A 17,002-nucleotide genomic window follows, 5' to 3' on the forward strand; every position below is an offset into this window, starting at 1 on the left:
GACACTTTCCTTTGAAGGTGACGCTGAGGGTGCAGACGAAGAGCACGAGACCAGCGCTGAAAACCCCTCATTTTCAGCAGTCCCAGCGGTACTACTGCTATCATGGAGGCCATCATGCCCGCTAGTTGCAAGACCGTGTGGTAGCGCAGTTTGCGTTCCAACTGAAATTGAGCCAGACAGTGCTGAAATGCAGCCAATCTGTGTTCCGAGAGGCGCGCTCTGCCGGAGGCGGTGCATATTTCCAGCCCAAGGAAAGAGCGCGGCTCAGAGGCGGACGAAACCACATCAGCCGTCTCAGAGAGCAGAGGGTCCTGCTTGCTAGCAGCCGCGGAACCGAGGACCTTAAGCACGAAAGCCTCCCGCTTCTCAAGTGTTGTTTGCGGGAGAAGGCGACAGCTATCGCATTTCTCCGGCTCGGCCAACGCGGTGCGCGCGTGGACAACACCGAGACAGACAGGGCAGGCATCGTGTAAGTCCTTACGGTTTAAGATGAAGCCGCATCCTTGGGGGCAAGGCCGATGAGCCGACTTCTTCTTAGCCTTCTTAGGGACGGTACTCATCATGCGATATTCCCGTTAGCGTAAATTGGTGGAAAAACTAGCGCCCTGTGGGAAGCTAGGCTAACACCAACAGAACAGTAAAGCTAGTTTTCCGATAGCCGATAAGCTAAATTAGCTAAAAGCTAGTAGGCGTTGCAAGGTGTTCTCTGCGAGGTGAAATGCAAAAGAACTGGGGATGGAGCTGACGACCGGCCTCTTATGCGCGGGCGGGGCCATGCAAAGAGCATGCGTTGTCACGCACCATCTGCCTAAGGGCGTGATTAAAGGTGTATTCAGCCAAGGGGGATGAAAGCAAGATATCCCATATACAACTGTGTGTTGTACCGAGTGAATCGACTGAAAGGGAACTGCATGCTGCCATTAAAAAATGAAAGGCTGCGTTCATAAAGAGAATGAAAGAATTCACTTGATGTCTGCGTATTGTGTTGATATGACTTATATTAGCGACTAATCTTGATTCGTGTTTCAAGTGGCAAATGACCTAGAAAGGCGCTGTGAACAGGAATGTAGTATATACATAACCCTCTTCATAGTGTCTTTAAGGCTTATGATGAGGGTTTTAGAGAGGCTGGAGCCCATCTCTTCTCTATTGAGAGTATAATGCTTAATTTATTCCTAGATACTGCTGAGTAGACACACACATGCACACACTTGAGATCAATACCATGGCAGCATGGCTTCATGCAGCATTGACCTACTGAAAGACCATATTAAAATATTGTGGTCGATACTCTACTTGAAAGCCCATGAAATGCACTGCCAGCGTGGCATTTATCAATAGTGACTGTATGTATTCATATGTATGAATGTGTGTAAGAATCATTTAGATTCATAATGCCACAAGAGGACAGTGGGAGCTTTTGTATGTTGGTGTGTTTTGTAAAAAGGTGGTTTCTGTGGGGATGATACTTCATTTTGGAAGCTTCTGCAATTCCATTTACTTTTACTGAGTAAATTTGTGTTTCACAAAGGCTGATGTATCTACATTGTGATCAAAAACATAATGATGTGGAAAAAAGTCTTTGTTTAATTACATTAAGCTGTGATGAAGGGCTGTGATATCAATAGCTTATACGGCTGGTAAACAGACAGCCCCCTTCAACCCCCAACACATTGTTTTAATAAGTGGATCTGTAAAAGAACTATAATTTGTGGCTGTCATAATGAATAATTAAAGTGATTACTTATCAGTAATCAAAATGTTGAATCAGTAAAGTAAATTGTAATCTCAAGGCCCAGACACACCAAACTGACATTGAAGAATAAGTGGCGACAAAGGCCAACTGTTGCGTCGCCTCATGTCACATGTGTCCCTGCCAAAAAAATTTGCACTTAAACACTTCGCATAGACTTTATCCAATGGCCAACCAGCGTGTACGTTCTACACCTGTGTGAGAGGAAATAACTCGTATAGACTGCATAGTCTGCATACGAGAAGAGAGGAATAGTCTGTAGCCATCATTCAAAAGGGGAAACCTGAAGACCGACATTGACCAACAGCCAACTGTCAGCTTGGTGTTTCAGGGCCCTTAAGATATCTTAAGCAAATGATTGCACTCTCTTCAAACAATTAGTGCAATAGGTTTGACAGTTGTCTTTTAAATCCTATTTCCCTCTCTGTCTTATGTGCTTTCTTGAGTTGTCTGTTTTGACTTTTCTGTGCATATGTCCTTTGTTATACCACAGCTGTGAAATTATATTTCTAATAATGGGTGGGGGGTGCTCACATCAAGATCAGGTCACAACAAATACAGTTTGGGTTAACAGTTTAAATCTCAAGCTCGACAGTTGCAATGTAGACATGCATGGAAGATACATCATCTGGGGATTTGTCTCAAATGGAACTTTACCCTTTACACTTCCTTAGGCTGTTTTGCTGATTGGAGAGCAAGGAACCGCTAAGACTGTTATTATCAAGGGCTACATGTCAAAGTATGATCCTGAGACCCACGTCGGAAAGAGTCTCAACTTCTCCTCTGCCACCACACCGCTCATGTTCCAGGTAAAGCTGAACTGTCGGTTTACTTTCCTAATTAGTTTTTAACAGCCGGCTGCCTCATTCTTTGCAGTTTCATTGAAAGATTGATGGTCTACATCTGTGTTAACTTGTCATGGATTATCATAAGCTTGTGAAATAATATTGATCGATGTCTGGTCCCACTAATAATGTGCAGGCCAGAGGAAAGACCACCGTCTATCCTGTACAGGACTAAGCTGCACATCAATCAGGCTGCTACTATGGATTTTGTCTGAGTGGAACTTACTGGATCTGTCCTTCCCTTTTTGCTGTCTTTTTCATCACAATATGTATTGTCTTTTAGAGGACAGTGGAGAGCTATGTGGATAAGAGGATGGGGACCACTTATGGACCCCCTGCTGGGAAGAAAATGTCCATTTTTATAGATGATATCAACATGCCTGTCATCAACGAATGGGGAGACCAGGTTAGGAATCATTTCAACATCAACCAGTTCATATACTAAAAATATCCTTTCACTATCTACCACAGTATGCAGTACATTTATTGTTTTGTGCTTTGTTTTAGAATCTCATTAATAATCATTTCATTTCAAGTCCGTTTTTTCCTTATTATACCTGAGGCAATTTAATTTTGCACATTTCAGTTACCCAATTAAATAATACAATTAAATGAACTGATGATAACAGCAAAGAAGAATGCAAATATAAACTAATAAGTAAATCTCCTCTTGATTTAAGTGTGCTTTTTTGCCCTTTTTCATAGGTGACTAATGAGATTGTCAGACAGCTGATGGAGCAAAATGGGTTCTTCAATCTGGAGAAACCAGGAGAGTTCACCAATATTGTGGACGTTCAGTTTCTGGCAGCTATGATCCATCCTGGAGGAGGCCGTAATGACATCCCACAGAGACTGAAGAGGCAGTTCTCCATCTTTAACTGTACCCTGCCCTCCAATGCTTCCATTGACAAGATATTTGGTGTGTAAAGATAGTGCAGTGGAATCATCCTTTATGTATGGTATTTAAACATTTGAAAAATGTTAAGTAACGTGTTATCAAAACTGATATTGATGATACTACAGTGCCGTGTTATTAAAATACTGATAATACTGAAGTGACTCAAAATTTACAACATTTCATGATTCATTACATAATGTACTGTGTCTTATGCTTTTGAAAAGAATTATATGTTTTTACTTTACCAACTTCCACTACCCCATCATCAATCCAATTCTCAAGGTGTGATTGGTGAGGGCCACTTCTGTGCTCGTCGTGGGTTTGCCAATGAGGTTCGGAGCACCGTACCCCGTTTGGTGTCTCTGACCCGCCATCTCTGGCAGTTGACTAAAAACAAGATGCTTCCAACTCCTGCCAAGTTCCACTACATCTTCAACCTGAGGGATCTGTCCAGGATCTGGCAAGGCATGCTCAATACAAACGCTGAGGTGGTCAATTCTGTCCAGGTGAGAACATTTAAATTTGCACTTACATAAGTTTTTTTTTTTATTGACATGATTTCGAAAATGTCATGTCATGGGCTGCTTTCAGACCTAGAGTTTGCTTGCTTTGGTCTGAATCAGGGACTTATTTTGTTACAAAGTTGCATGATTGCCTTGAGTTGGTTCATGTTCTCAGCATTTACAAGCAGATCAGATCAAATACCTTGAGTGAGAAAGCTGTTCTTGATTGGTCAGAATTTCCATGAGGTAAAAATCCAGGAAATAAACAAAATGTTGAGGAAGAGTAAACTTACAAGATAAATGTGACACTTTTTAATGTCATAATGGAGGGACAAATGCGTTGATTTAAGCGCTGGTCATCGTGTACTATATTGCTGTCATTGTTCACTTCAGGCAAACCATAGAGTTTGAAAACGAGGTGCGGCTCCAACTAGAAAACTAGAAAAGTTTTGATGCATTGGATGCCCCAAATGTTCATATTAAGGCATTACAGTAAGAGGCGCACATTAATAATCCTCCAGGACTGTAACATGCTCATGTTTAACCCAAACAATGCGTAATGCGACTGCAGTTGGTTCGGATTGAGGTCGGAATAAGTTTCACCACAATGAACCGAACCAGAATGCGATCACCTTTTCAAGAAGGCCTCGGTCCGGTTGTTTTCGTGCACACCCAAGTGTGATTGCTGTGATTACACCTGCCCAAACGACTTCAGGGGGGAAACAAACTTGAGTTCGATTGAACCGAAACTAACAGGGCAGGTGTGAAAGCTCCCATAGATACAAAAGATGGGTAGCATGTAGGGCTGGGTGTTGGTACCCATAACATTTAAGGTATTGACCAGAGTAATCTAGTACAGAGTTGTATCAAAATTTCCAGTCAAGTGACACACATTTGATCCTCTTGTACCCAGATCTCGAAAAAAAAACGGCTATTTATATGGTTTGCAGCCAATCACAGCAAGCATTCTTGGGTTTATTGTGGCATATTATTGGCCAACTACAGCAGCAGCTACAACCCATATAGTCTGTTATGTGGTGAAGTCGAGCACATTGTATTTGAAGGAGTTGGCAGTTCAGCATATCTTGATGTTACTTAAACGCTCAAAAGTATGTCTATTCTACACACCTTTGGCATCCGGTGGCATTTTATGCAACTGAATGCTTCCATTCACCTTTGGTATGGAATGAAATAGGAAAGAAAATTTTTCAAATGAAGCACTATTTGTATCTGTATCTCTTTAAGGGTATTTGTATTAATTTCTTGATCATGCATACAGGGGATTTGACAAAAATGCATGCATATGACAAAGACTTCAGACAAGGTATTGCAAAAGTAAAAGTTATAAAAAAGTAAAGTTAAATCAATGGACTAAAACTTCTACTGACAAAATCATTTCTACAAATAAGCCCAAATATGTCTCACTGTATTGTGTGTTCAAATATTCCAGCTTTAGTTAAAATACAGGCTACTGCATGTAAATGCATATTTACAGTGACAAGGTTCTTGCACTGATGTCAGATCATTTCCTCCAGTAGTAATAGTAGTTTTCTTGTGTGCATGTAAACAGATCATAGACAGAAGTAACATAATGTAGTGTGTTGCAGAGTACTGTATTATATTCAAATAAACACAAGAAGTTTGTGCTAGACTGGAGTAGTGAAGAAACCCTAACACATTGTGGCCAAACCCTTACTTAGGTGGTAAGGCTAACGTATGACTACATGATACATTAACACATATTATATTCCCAGTTTAGTAGAGAGACAGAAGTGTTTGTCAGGGAAAATAGGAAATGCTAGTATTGCAAGCTCAGTTCTTGCTGAGGTGTCCAACTCACTGTTGGTTTGTGGCCTCACTGAATAATAGAATACAATGAAATATATCTTCTACCTAAGGCTGCCCAGAGTCTAGCAAACACCCCTGCTGAGGCTGCCAACTCAACTCAGAAGACTTTGACTAGAACAGAATGAGCTAAACTATTCTAGCAGAATACAAGAGTATTGGATATGTATAAAACTTTCCCAAGGCTTTATTTCATGATGTAGTTGCTGTATGTGCAGAATTCTTACAATCGATACATCTAATCAATGTCTACCTTAATGGATCTCAGTGCAAACAAATGATCCAGTGTGTCTCTGCTCAATGCTTTGTGAATCTTTTTTTTTACCTAGTCATCAAAGTCACTCAATGCTTCCATTAAAGAATAAAACGTTTCCTCCCAATCAATGCTGCTTGTCATATTGGCGAGGCTCTCTGTGCCTATGTATGTATTAGAGCTGAATTAGCTAATTCAGGAGCCACACTCACCTGTCCTGCTGGCTTGAATTGGCTGACAGACTGAAGAGACGCTTTGCCCAACATAAGGTTTTTGACCTTACTGGCTTGAACAGAAGCAGTAACACAATTCATTATTTTACAGGTGCTTCTGGCATTGTGGAAACACGAGTGCAGTCGTGTGATAGCTGACAGATTTACCATGCCTGAGGATGTGGAGTGGTTTGACCAGGCTTTGGCAAAGCTGGTAGAGGAGGAGCTTGTTGAAGAGCCCAAGAACATAGGGGACTATGGACTAGACACATACTTTGTTGACTTTCTGCGAGACGCACCAGAGGCTACAGGTACCCATCAATCAAAAAGACACAGCACTGGAACATTTCAGCAGTGTCTTTTTAAAGGCATTTGCTTTGGTATTGTGATAATTTTAATGTCAAATTTTCTTTCCTCGCAGGGGAAGAGCCAGAAGATTCAGACTTTGATTTACCCAAAGTGTACGAACCTATTGAGTCATTTGAGAGCTTAAAGGAGCGTCTGAACATGTTCCTGAGCCACTACAATGAGAGCATCAGAGGAACTGGCATGGACATGGTCTTCTTTCAGGATGCTATGATACATCTGGTCAAGGTACTCTATAGAGATTTTTAACATTTATTCACATTAGTGTGATTTAAGTTGGAAAATGGTAATATTTGCAAGAACATTTATCACAAGCTTTTTACATTACGGAACAGAACAAAAGGTATTGTAAAAGGGTAAAGTATACATCTTTTAAATAAAAGTGTGCGTGCATAAAAAATGACAAGTTGCAGGCAGTCAAACTTAAAACAAACACAGAAAGAGCCTTGAGACACGAGCATCCCACTGGAGTTTTGTCTCTGGACACGCAACAAATCTTTGTGGTCAAGCTTCTTACATTTGAAAGCCCTCAGATGTGCTCACACATCCCTGAAGTCCAAAAATATGCTGCCAGTTTTACTTCAATACAGTTTGATTTGGAGGTTTACATTTGCTTGCTTTCTCCCTCCACACACACAAAATCTCCCTCTGTCTTCCTTGCCTTTTTTTGCTATGTGTATGTATACTCCCTTTAATAATCCTAGTTCTATGTGTTTTCTTTGGTTTTCTGTGTGTAGGTTTCGAGAATAATTCGAACACCTGGAGGCAACGCCCTATTGGTGGGTGTTGGGGGTTCAGGTAAACAGAGCCTGACCAGACTGGCCTCATTCATAGCTGGATACAAGATCTTCCAGATCACCCTCACACGGTAATGCTCACATATAGTACACCAATACGCATCTTCAGCATGTGGTTGTTTATAGTAACGACTTGTGAGTGATATTACTGAGTCACCCTATCACTTAAAACTCTTCCAGTTCTAATAAGTTCTCGAGTGATGTTTTCAGACTGAACCAATCTCACACTTTGCAAAGCTAACCCTGATGTACCACACCATGTGTCACTGCAATGCAGTTATTTTCTATAGAGTACAGGTACGCTGTAACTATGATAGCACCCATTTTCTGCTCCAACTATGCTGTTGAGTTAGGAGCTTGTTATGTTGCAAGCACAAAATTATTTCATTTCGAAGAGTGCAGACCTCGTCCCAGGCCTAATGCCCTTTCTTGCAATGTTAACAAAAGCAGGGGAAAAAAATTGTGTAACTGCCCCCTGATTCAGATCAACTCCAAAATTAATGGGGTTCTTCCTCTGCCCATGCTTCACCGTACACAAGTTTCAGGAAAATACGGCCAGTAGTTTTTCCATAATCCTGCCGTCAAACAAACAAACTGAACAGCAAACATAGCCTCTTTGGCAGAGGTAATTAGGTTACACTTTTTTGTTCATTGTTCATTCTTCATTCATCATTGAAGAGACCAACAGGCTCCTGCTCCTGGTTTCTTTCCAAATATTTTTAAGAGTATGAATATTCTGTCTCACGTCTGACATTTGAGAAAGATTCATCACTTATCTTTCAGGAGCTGCAGTCAGAATTAATTAATTGCCGGGACAGGATATGGTCTGAAAGATAGTTATTGTATGATATCTTCGCAACTCCTCAGCCCCTCAGCAGTTGAGTCTCCTCTGTGGGACAATATAATTGTCTCCTATGAGACTCTTTTCAGTGTAGCTGATTGATCAGTATAAGAAAAACTCTCCTTTGATTTAACTGTCACTTTTTTTCTCTGCTTGCTCTGTTCTACACTTTGTCAGACTCATTGTTCTGTGTCTCATGCTGGCCTCTGTCTCGCTCTCCCAACCTGTCAAGTGTTTTTCTCCCTCAGTCCCCATGTGTTTGTTGGCATCATATCTCCTGTCTGCTCTTTTCCTGACAGATTTTAGTGCTTGGTATTAATATGAATGAGCCTCTGGACTTCACAGCCCTCTTTGGAGAACACGTGCAACCTGATTTTTCTCTTGCTGCTTTTTATTCTCTTTCTACACACACAGTTACGTGTTTACGTTACGTGTCTATTTTTCACACAGGCTCGATTCAGTTCTCATTCTCTGCAACCTTAGATTTCCATTGCATTCATGTAAACTATACCTTTGAAATACTGTTGTTCTATCTCTGTTACTCTTTTCATGCATTAAGTTTCTCATCCACGTTTCTGTGTGATTAAGTCCACCCATTAATCTTCCACTTTGACACTCACTTATTTTGCCTCTAAGTGCATATGTGTTCAATGCATTATGTTTTTTGCCAGGTCATACAACACAGCCAACCTGATGGATGACTTGAAGGGTTTGTACAGGACAGCTGGCCAACATGGCAAAGGCATCAGCTTCATCTTTACTGACAACGAAATCAAAGACGAGTCCTTCCTTGAGTATATGAACAACGTCCTGTCATCTGGAGAGGTCAGGAGCACAAACATGGAAAAAAGACACAACACACATGCATAAATATTTATAGTCATATAAACTTATACTTACAGGAGCTATATGTAAGAAATATAAAGCAAATAGTCATAAAATCCTCCTAATATGTCACAGAGACTAAGGAATAATGTTCATATAACATACTGATCTCACTGACAACAATAGTACGGCCAGAATATTCGCACTTAAAAAACATTTTTACAGTCCGCAAATCATGTTTATGTTTTGAATTTGTGTTTTGGCGTGTTGCGCCACCCACCGCCGTCTACCAGTCATGCACTCAGTAGAGTCTCAGCATCAGTTACAGTTACAACTGAGCTACAGCAGCACGGCAAGGAGCATTAGCAGTGTCCCGGTACATAGCATTAGTAGTCTCCTCAGCTGTATCCCGGCAGCAGCGTTAGCAGCAGAGAAGCCGGACTTGCTCGAACGGTCCGCTGGAAAACCGAAGATCAAGGACGCGGCGACGCAGCCCTGCCACGGCAGCCTCCTGTGGGCAAACAAATCAGTCTCCAGCGTGCCGCTGTCCAGCAACCTCGAATCTGTAGGGGAGGGGGTGCGGACACGACTCGCGGCAGTATTAATTTGAGTGCAGTAACCATTTTGGCCACATTCTTACATACAGTGCCTTTAATGTGAACTTGTTAACTGTGTGTAACCACAGACCCCTTACAGTGAAAATCTTTTTTTTTTTTTTTTTTTTTACCATGTTAACATGTCCGTATGGTGTTTTATGTCCGCTACAAGACGTATCATAACGGAAATACGCAGCTAACTTCATGTCTGAGCATTTCCACCTTGGAATTGCAGTTGACCCATAATAGCTTAAAAAAACGTGGATTCTGACTTCCAGGGTTTGTTATGTAGCTGTGTGTCAGTATTCTTTAAACTTTGCACATTTTTTTGGACTGAAAAATGAACTGATTAGAATTTTCTGTCCAAAGGTCAAGGTCACAGTGACCTCTTAAAACAAACAAACACAATTTTGGCCATAACTCAAGAATTCTTACACTAATTATGACAAAATTTCACACAATTGTCTCATAGGATATAATGATGAAGTGATGACATTTTATATCCAAAGGGTCAAAGGTCAGCTTCACTGTGACATTATAATTTTCTGCAAAACACTTTTCTGGCTATTACTTAACGTCATATCTCAGGGACAGAAGGGGAGGCACTTGGTCAAATACTGAACTGGTGACTCTAATCTTGGATTTCCAGCTTGAAATTGTGCTGATTATACAGATCTTGTGTGCTGCCGAGGGGAAAATGTGTGTGAAGCATCTTTGTTTGCACTCACACGGATGTAAACTGTAAGTGCAACTTGACTGGTGTACAGAGGCATACAAGTGCAACACTGTAATTCCAGTCATATTTAAGTCTTCTCAGTGTTATTTACCAGGGATGTGTAGAGTGTACAAAAAAACAGACACGTTTCATTATTAAGAGTGGTGCTCAGAAGAAAAATACAGATTTATCATCTTTTGATGAATGCACTGGCACAAGTGTTTTACAGTAGTTTTGATAATCAAACACATTGACTCAGATACTTACTGGTACATTGACATCATCTAGTTTTCCAGCACAAAAGCCTCAGTCATACTTTTGTTGTGCTGCTGAACTTGACGAGTGGCATTCACCCATGAATAAAACAAACATTTCATGACTATGATACCAAGGCAAGTGACAGCACAGACTCAGAGAGTAGGAAACCATGTTGTCTCTTTCTGGTTTATGAGCAGTGCAGTTTATCTCAATTCAATCAAATTAAAGAGCAAATTGCATTTTCGCTGTCAATACGATAGCATTTCACAATTATTTTCTCATCGATTTGGATGTAATGAATTGAAGCTGTAACTGGCAGAGGGGACAGATACAGCTTGCTCTTCTCTGTACTGCATCACTCTGCATTAGAGCAGCAGAATAGCTTTTGTCTGTATTTCTCTGTAACAGCAGCAATAGGAGAAGGAAGCTTCAAGTTCAAGTTTACACATTTCTCTACTGCATTCCCAGAATCATCCATTGTACTGGATCCAGTGTCTGTAGTATAACTGGAGAAAATTTTTTTTCCAAAGCACTTGTCTCTGTTTTACAGCTTACTATCCTCTCTAGCTCCATCCTTTCCTCTTACTCCTACATATTTCTCTCCACACCTACATCTCTTTATTGTGCTGTCACCCTTTTCCTCCTCCTCTAATTGTCTGTTTTCCCTCTGGTTTCCCTCCTGTTCTGTCTCCACCATTTCCTCTTCTTAACCTCTCTTTCCCCTCCTCCTCCTCCTCCTCCTCCTCCTTCTCCTCCTCCGTTCGTACTCTTACTTCATTGTTGTCCCCTTTGTCTCCTCCACATCTTCTCCCCCTCTATCATCCTTCCCTTTTCTCCTGGTTATTCATGTGGCTCTAAGCTCCTTTCTCATTATCCATATTTCCTCTACACCTCCTTTCAGATAATCCTTTCTCCTCCTTGCTTGCTCTTCTAATCTGTCTTTCTCCTGACTTGATTTTCTTCATCTTTTTACCTCCTTTTTTGTCCTCCTTCCCTCTGACTGTCTTGAGTCATATTTAATGCTAGTACTACACAAAGCCACAGCAATGACCTTATCACTAAAGATACCATCACAATAAAAGAAAAGGGGACCTGTGAAAGGCAACTTTAAAGATGGAAAAGTTGAATAATTGCTGACCATTGCAAGATCATTCAGGAAACTCTGTCTGGTATGTGCTGATTTGACCAGTCCTTTGTATGCATTTACAAGCTACGAAATAATAGAGGCACATTTGAGTACACCTAATATTAAACTGTCAGGTGCTGTTCTCAACAGATTTGAGAGAAACTTAAATTGTGTGTTTTTTTTTCCTTTTTTTTTTTTTTTTACATGCACAAGTGAACTAATTATTATTTTACACACGCCTAATGTCAAGCTCTTATACAGTATCTTGCTCCCAGATACTTCTCCATCAGGCTGCTACTCCTGCTGTTTTGTGCTGACACGGGAGTCCCGCTGCTTTTTACCCGCCTCTTCCCAGCTCCCACTGTTTGATGTTTTGTTTTGAGATCTTTATGTTATGTAGTTCAAATCAAGCAGCAACAAGCCGTGAGAACAGGGCCCCGTCTTATGACAACAGCATTTTGATGCTCAGCATAAAGCCTGGCTTGCAAATTTTCTTACATTTTCCAAATTGAAGACTCATCACAGATGAATTTGTATTGCTTACACAGTCATAAAAGTTGATCTACGTCTACAGGCGTGGTGGTGAAATCTTTTTGTTTTTAATCATTTTATATTTAGATTAATTTAATCTTTTAGTCTTACCTACATCATACATTTAGATGATGTCTGTATGAAAGACAAGTGATATTTGCTAAATTATAAAAACACACTTCCACTAACAAGGAAACATCCACAATTATTTCTACATGGGCCAATGAGATTAGATCAGGAGGGGGATACTACAAGGCAAACCAGCCCTATGCTTACACTCATTGGTTAATTTACACTTGCCATTAAACATCATCATCCTCATCCCCTTCTCGTTGTGTACAGGTCCTATCACCTCAACCGCAGTGATGTGCATCACAGCCATCAAGATGAAGTACTGGCCAGCACTTTAATGGAGAGACATATCTGATAGGGGTGGGAATCGCCAGAGAACCCATGATACGATATTATTGCGATATTGTGATACACTGAGTATTGCGATACGATATATTGCAATTTATTACTTTTTTTTTTCCAGCTGCAAATTATTTCCCCAAAGGAAAACTTTGTCAACATCAGTTTTACCTCTATACAACAAAAGTTGTATCAAAACAGTTCTTTTTCTCTTTCATTTCATTTTATGTGTAGTATTAATATAACATGGCCCTGAAACAGAAAAATCAGTTTATCAATATTTTATCACTATGTGCAGCTGCTGTTAACAGCCTGGGTGTGCAATGCTTTTTAAGTGACTTCTCCCTTTTACTTTTCCTTGACCACCTAATTTTCATCCAATTTTCCCTCATTTCGCCTTTTGTTTTCTTCTTAGCGACCTCTTTTCTCATGTTTTCTTCTTCTGTCCCGCTCATTTTCCATTTGCTCCCTCTCCTCTCTAATCTCCCTTTTTCTGTTGCTCCCTCTGCCTCATTATAACATCCCTATCATCCCTCTGTCTTACCTCCTCCCCCCACTCCTCTCCCACCCTCCCTAAATAACAATTAAGGCAGCAACTGCTTTACCAGGGAGGTAAATAGAAGTGGGGACCAGAGTTTGTGTCTGGGTGTTGTGTGCAGGTGAGAGGTTTGTGTGTCCTGTGTGAAAGAGAGAGAAGTTAGTGTTGCAGAAGTGTTAGGATGACTGTGTGTGAGAGACGTGGACAGAGATGAGAAATAAAAAGGAGGAGCGAGCTGTTACCGTGAGGTTGTTGTTTATGTGAGAGTAGCGCAGCAGATGGTTTGAGACATGGTGCTTCTAACCACAACACTACATGCCCCCCCTCAGGGCTCTTTCCTGCTCTCCCTCCTCTGTTACTTGCTCTCTCTTGTGGTAACTAGGGATTTATTGGAAAAGGCACAAAAAGCAAAGAGGGTGTGTTATTTCATAATGAATTTTTTTTTTTTTCATTCCTTAACACCAGGCTAAGGCAGTGTGTGGATGATAAGAAGGGTTTCAACAGGTGCCTGCAACTCTGGGCCTAACCATTTAAAAAGAAAGTCAAAAATGTCCTTAAATAAATTAAAATCAACTTCATCAATCATGTACCGATACAGTTAAGGGTCAGAGGAAATAAAGAGAATGGGGCAAACATCAGAAGCAAAAGACGTTAGAGGGAGAAGCATGTTAGTGATCAAATATAATCAAGGACCGTTGTTGTGAAGAGTTGGCTGAGCCAGAGGGCAAAGCTCTGGATTTACGGGTCCATATACGTTCCGACCCTCACCTATGGTCATGAGAAAGAATGAGATCGCAGATAAAAGCAACAGAAATTAGTTTCCCTTGTTAGGGAGGCTGGGTTTAGCCTTAGAGATAGGCTGACAAGCTCAGACATCCAGGTGGAGCTCGGAACAGAGCTGCTCTTTCACATCCAAAGGGCGGGACATGTTGAGTTGGTTCGGGCATTTGGCCAAAATACCTCCTGGGTGCCTCCTGTCAGAGGTGTTCCGGGCATGTCCAAGTAGTAGGAGGCCCTGGGCAGACCCAGATCACACTGGAGGAATAATGTATCTCATCTGGCCTGGGAATGCCTCAGGATCCCCCCAGGAGGAGCTGGAAAAGGTTGCTGGGGAGAGAAACAAGTGCACCATCTTACTCAGTTTGCTGCCCCTGCAACCTGGCTTAGATAAACGGATGAAAATGGATGGCTGGATGGATGGATGGAGATGAAAATCACAGCAGTATTTCAAGGGTTTCATCCTAAGTATGTTATACTGGGGGGATCTTGCCTTTGAATTCATAGTCAGGCAATACTTAATAGCACTAAAATGCAGATGGTTACCTTGTTATGTTACTCTTACATTTTGAAAGCCCTATTTTTCAGATTGTGCATCTCTGAATTTTTGTTTGTCAATAATTTTTTCCGTGTGAATCAAGTACATATTGTTTTAAAATCTGGGCTAAAAATGCGATGCATGAGAAATCAAATGAAGCACTCATTTGCCATCATAAACATGCAGTATTTTTGTTAGAGTGCTTAAAGAAAACATCTGAAAAAACATCTAAAATTGTGTCATGGTGGTCTGTTGTAGCCCTGTATTCTGAAGTTGAGCTGAAATTCTGACTACTACCACAATCACTGCTTACAGAGTGCATAAGAAAAGAGACTTACAAAAATGGTTGAAAGACAAAAATGTTTATTCAATTTATTGTACACAGAGAAAAAAAATAAAGCCACAAGCGACATTTATCAGGGTCCAAGCAGGTGGCAAGCATTTGAATGCTTTATAATTGACAAGAAGCAAAACTCTTAGTGTTCTTTGAAATTATTCATCAGGGTCATAACTATATGCTGATGCTTCTTTGACGTAGATAATGTCCTTTCAGAGACATGATGTGCGTCACGTGACTACATTTGTGCTGATTTAAATATATGTCTATTAATCTATACACAAATAGTGTTACTATGTGAAAAGAGTCAAGTTATCCTGGAAAATGCAAAGATTCAGACCACCTGCAAGATGGCAAAAGAGGGGCTGAACTCTTAACCTTTGCATCAAAAGACAACCACCTTACCATTCAACTACTAAACAAATCAGCAGGTCATTGAAGGTCATAGTAGATTTTGACAGGAAGAATTATGACCTGAAATAAATTCTTCTTACTTGAGTTGAATATATTGTATATTAGAGATTTGACACAGGAGATGGGGAATTTTAGTTCAGAAATTGATAAAGTAGCAGAGGATATGACATGTCAACCTTTTAACCAGAAGGGTTCACAGCAGATGGGCCGAAACAGAAAATCTATATGGTTGCAGGTAATTTCCTGACAACCCCTCCAACCCCGCCCACTGGCTCCGAAGCCAGGAAGCTAAATCAGCCTCAGAAGCAAAAGGCGGAGAGAGGGAGGTCACAAAACATAATTTTAAGTTTTTTATTAGGGGATATAGTCCTGAAAGAATTCACACAGCAACCTGCTGGTTTCTGGTGGATTGTCAAGACCTGAGTGAAAGTTGTTCAGAAAGTGTAATACTTGCCAACCTGGGAATTCAAACCTTGAACCTCTGTGTCCCCAGAGCAAGGGACTTACTAACTGCACCACCAGGAAGATATGGCATCTCACACACCTTCTGACAACTCAAGGCCATAACACCACATGTGCAAAACTATTTTGTCTTCTTTTTTTTCTTCTTTTTTTGTGTGTATTTTTAGTCCTAAAAATTTAACAAAGTTTTAGTGATTAAATTCTGAAAAAAAATCTCATAATTCTGATGGTTTTGGGTGTATTGTCAAATATTTTGGTGACATTTAATTAAAAATTAGATGATATAAAGAAAAAAGAGAGATTTAAACAAACAACAGCATTTACTACTAAACCTGACTTGTCACTAAACCTACAGACGTAGTCAAACCAATAGGCTGTTTCAATGCTATTTTTTAGTTGGAGCCACAGCAGTGGTTCCTGCATACTTCCTGTCAGCTACCGCATTAACCCTAACCCTACCCCATAACCAGTACTCAAGTTGTAAAAGAAAATCAGGGGGGATGGTGGATTTTATCACATGGGAACATAATTTGTACTGATGACAGCGCGGAGGGTCTGCCATAGTACCACTGCTCTTACATAGTTAGGGTCAAATGCACAGGACAAGTGCAAAATCATTTCTTCTTCTTCTACTTGCGTCAACCGATGATACTAATAATAATCAAAGTCAATTTTGCTTTTAGAATATTGAATTATAGTGTATTTTTCAAAAAAGCAGTTAGTGGTATATGATGAAAACTGGTATCTAAGGGTTAATTTTTAATTGTGATTAATTAAATCATATAAATTAAACAAGAACCCCTTCATGAAAAAAATGGAAAAGAAATTGGGAAAAATGTTGATCTTTATTGATACAAATACTGTAGGTTAAAATTCCCAACTTCAGGGCATGGAGTGCAAATTGAAACTTAAAATATAAAAATATATTAAAAAATACGAATAATACAAAATACATAGTCATGCTTTTTGTTCTCAGTAGTTCTTCTCCCTTGCTTGCTGGCCATAGTTACAGTGGGGCAAAAAAGTATTTAGTCAGCCACTGATTTTGCAAGTTCTCCTACTTAGAAAGATGAGAGAGGTCTGTAATTTTCATCAGAGGTACACTTCAACTATGAGAGACAAAATGAGAAAAAAAAATCCAGGAAATCACATTGTATGATT

At 40.3% G+C, this 17,002-nt stretch overlaps 1 protein-coding gene across 1 annotated transcript in view; it reads left to right on the forward strand.

The window, feature by feature from the left end:
* Positions 1–17,002, forward strand: part of dnah5 (dynein, axonemal, heavy chain 5) — a 148,526-nt gene that overhangs the window by 62,889 nt on the left and 68,635 nt on the right. The window contains exons 53-60 of the mRNA XM_050046483.1: positions 2,428–2,562; positions 2,882–3,004; positions 3,304–3,517; positions 3,779–4,002; positions 6,422–6,620; positions 6,731–6,903; positions 7,413–7,543; positions 8,985–9,138. Of these exons, the coding sequence (XP_049902440.1) occupies positions 2,428–2,562; positions 2,882–3,004; positions 3,304–3,517; positions 3,779–4,002; positions 6,422–6,620; positions 6,731–6,903; positions 7,413–7,543; positions 8,985–9,138 (1,353 nt within the window). The remainder of the gene's footprint in view (positions 1–2,427; positions 2,563–2,881; positions 3,005–3,303; positions 3,518–3,778; positions 4,003–6,421; positions 6,621–6,730; positions 6,904–7,412; positions 7,544–8,984; positions 9,139–17,002) is intronic.

The sequence above is a fragment of the Epinephelus moara genome, chromosome 6 (genome assembly GCF_006386435.1).
Source record: "Epinephelus moara isolate mb chromosome 6, YSFRI_EMoa_1.0, whole genome shotgun sequence".
NCBI classification, from domain to species: Eukaryota; Metazoa; Chordata; class Actinopteri; order Perciformes; family Serranidae; genus Epinephelus; species Epinephelus moara.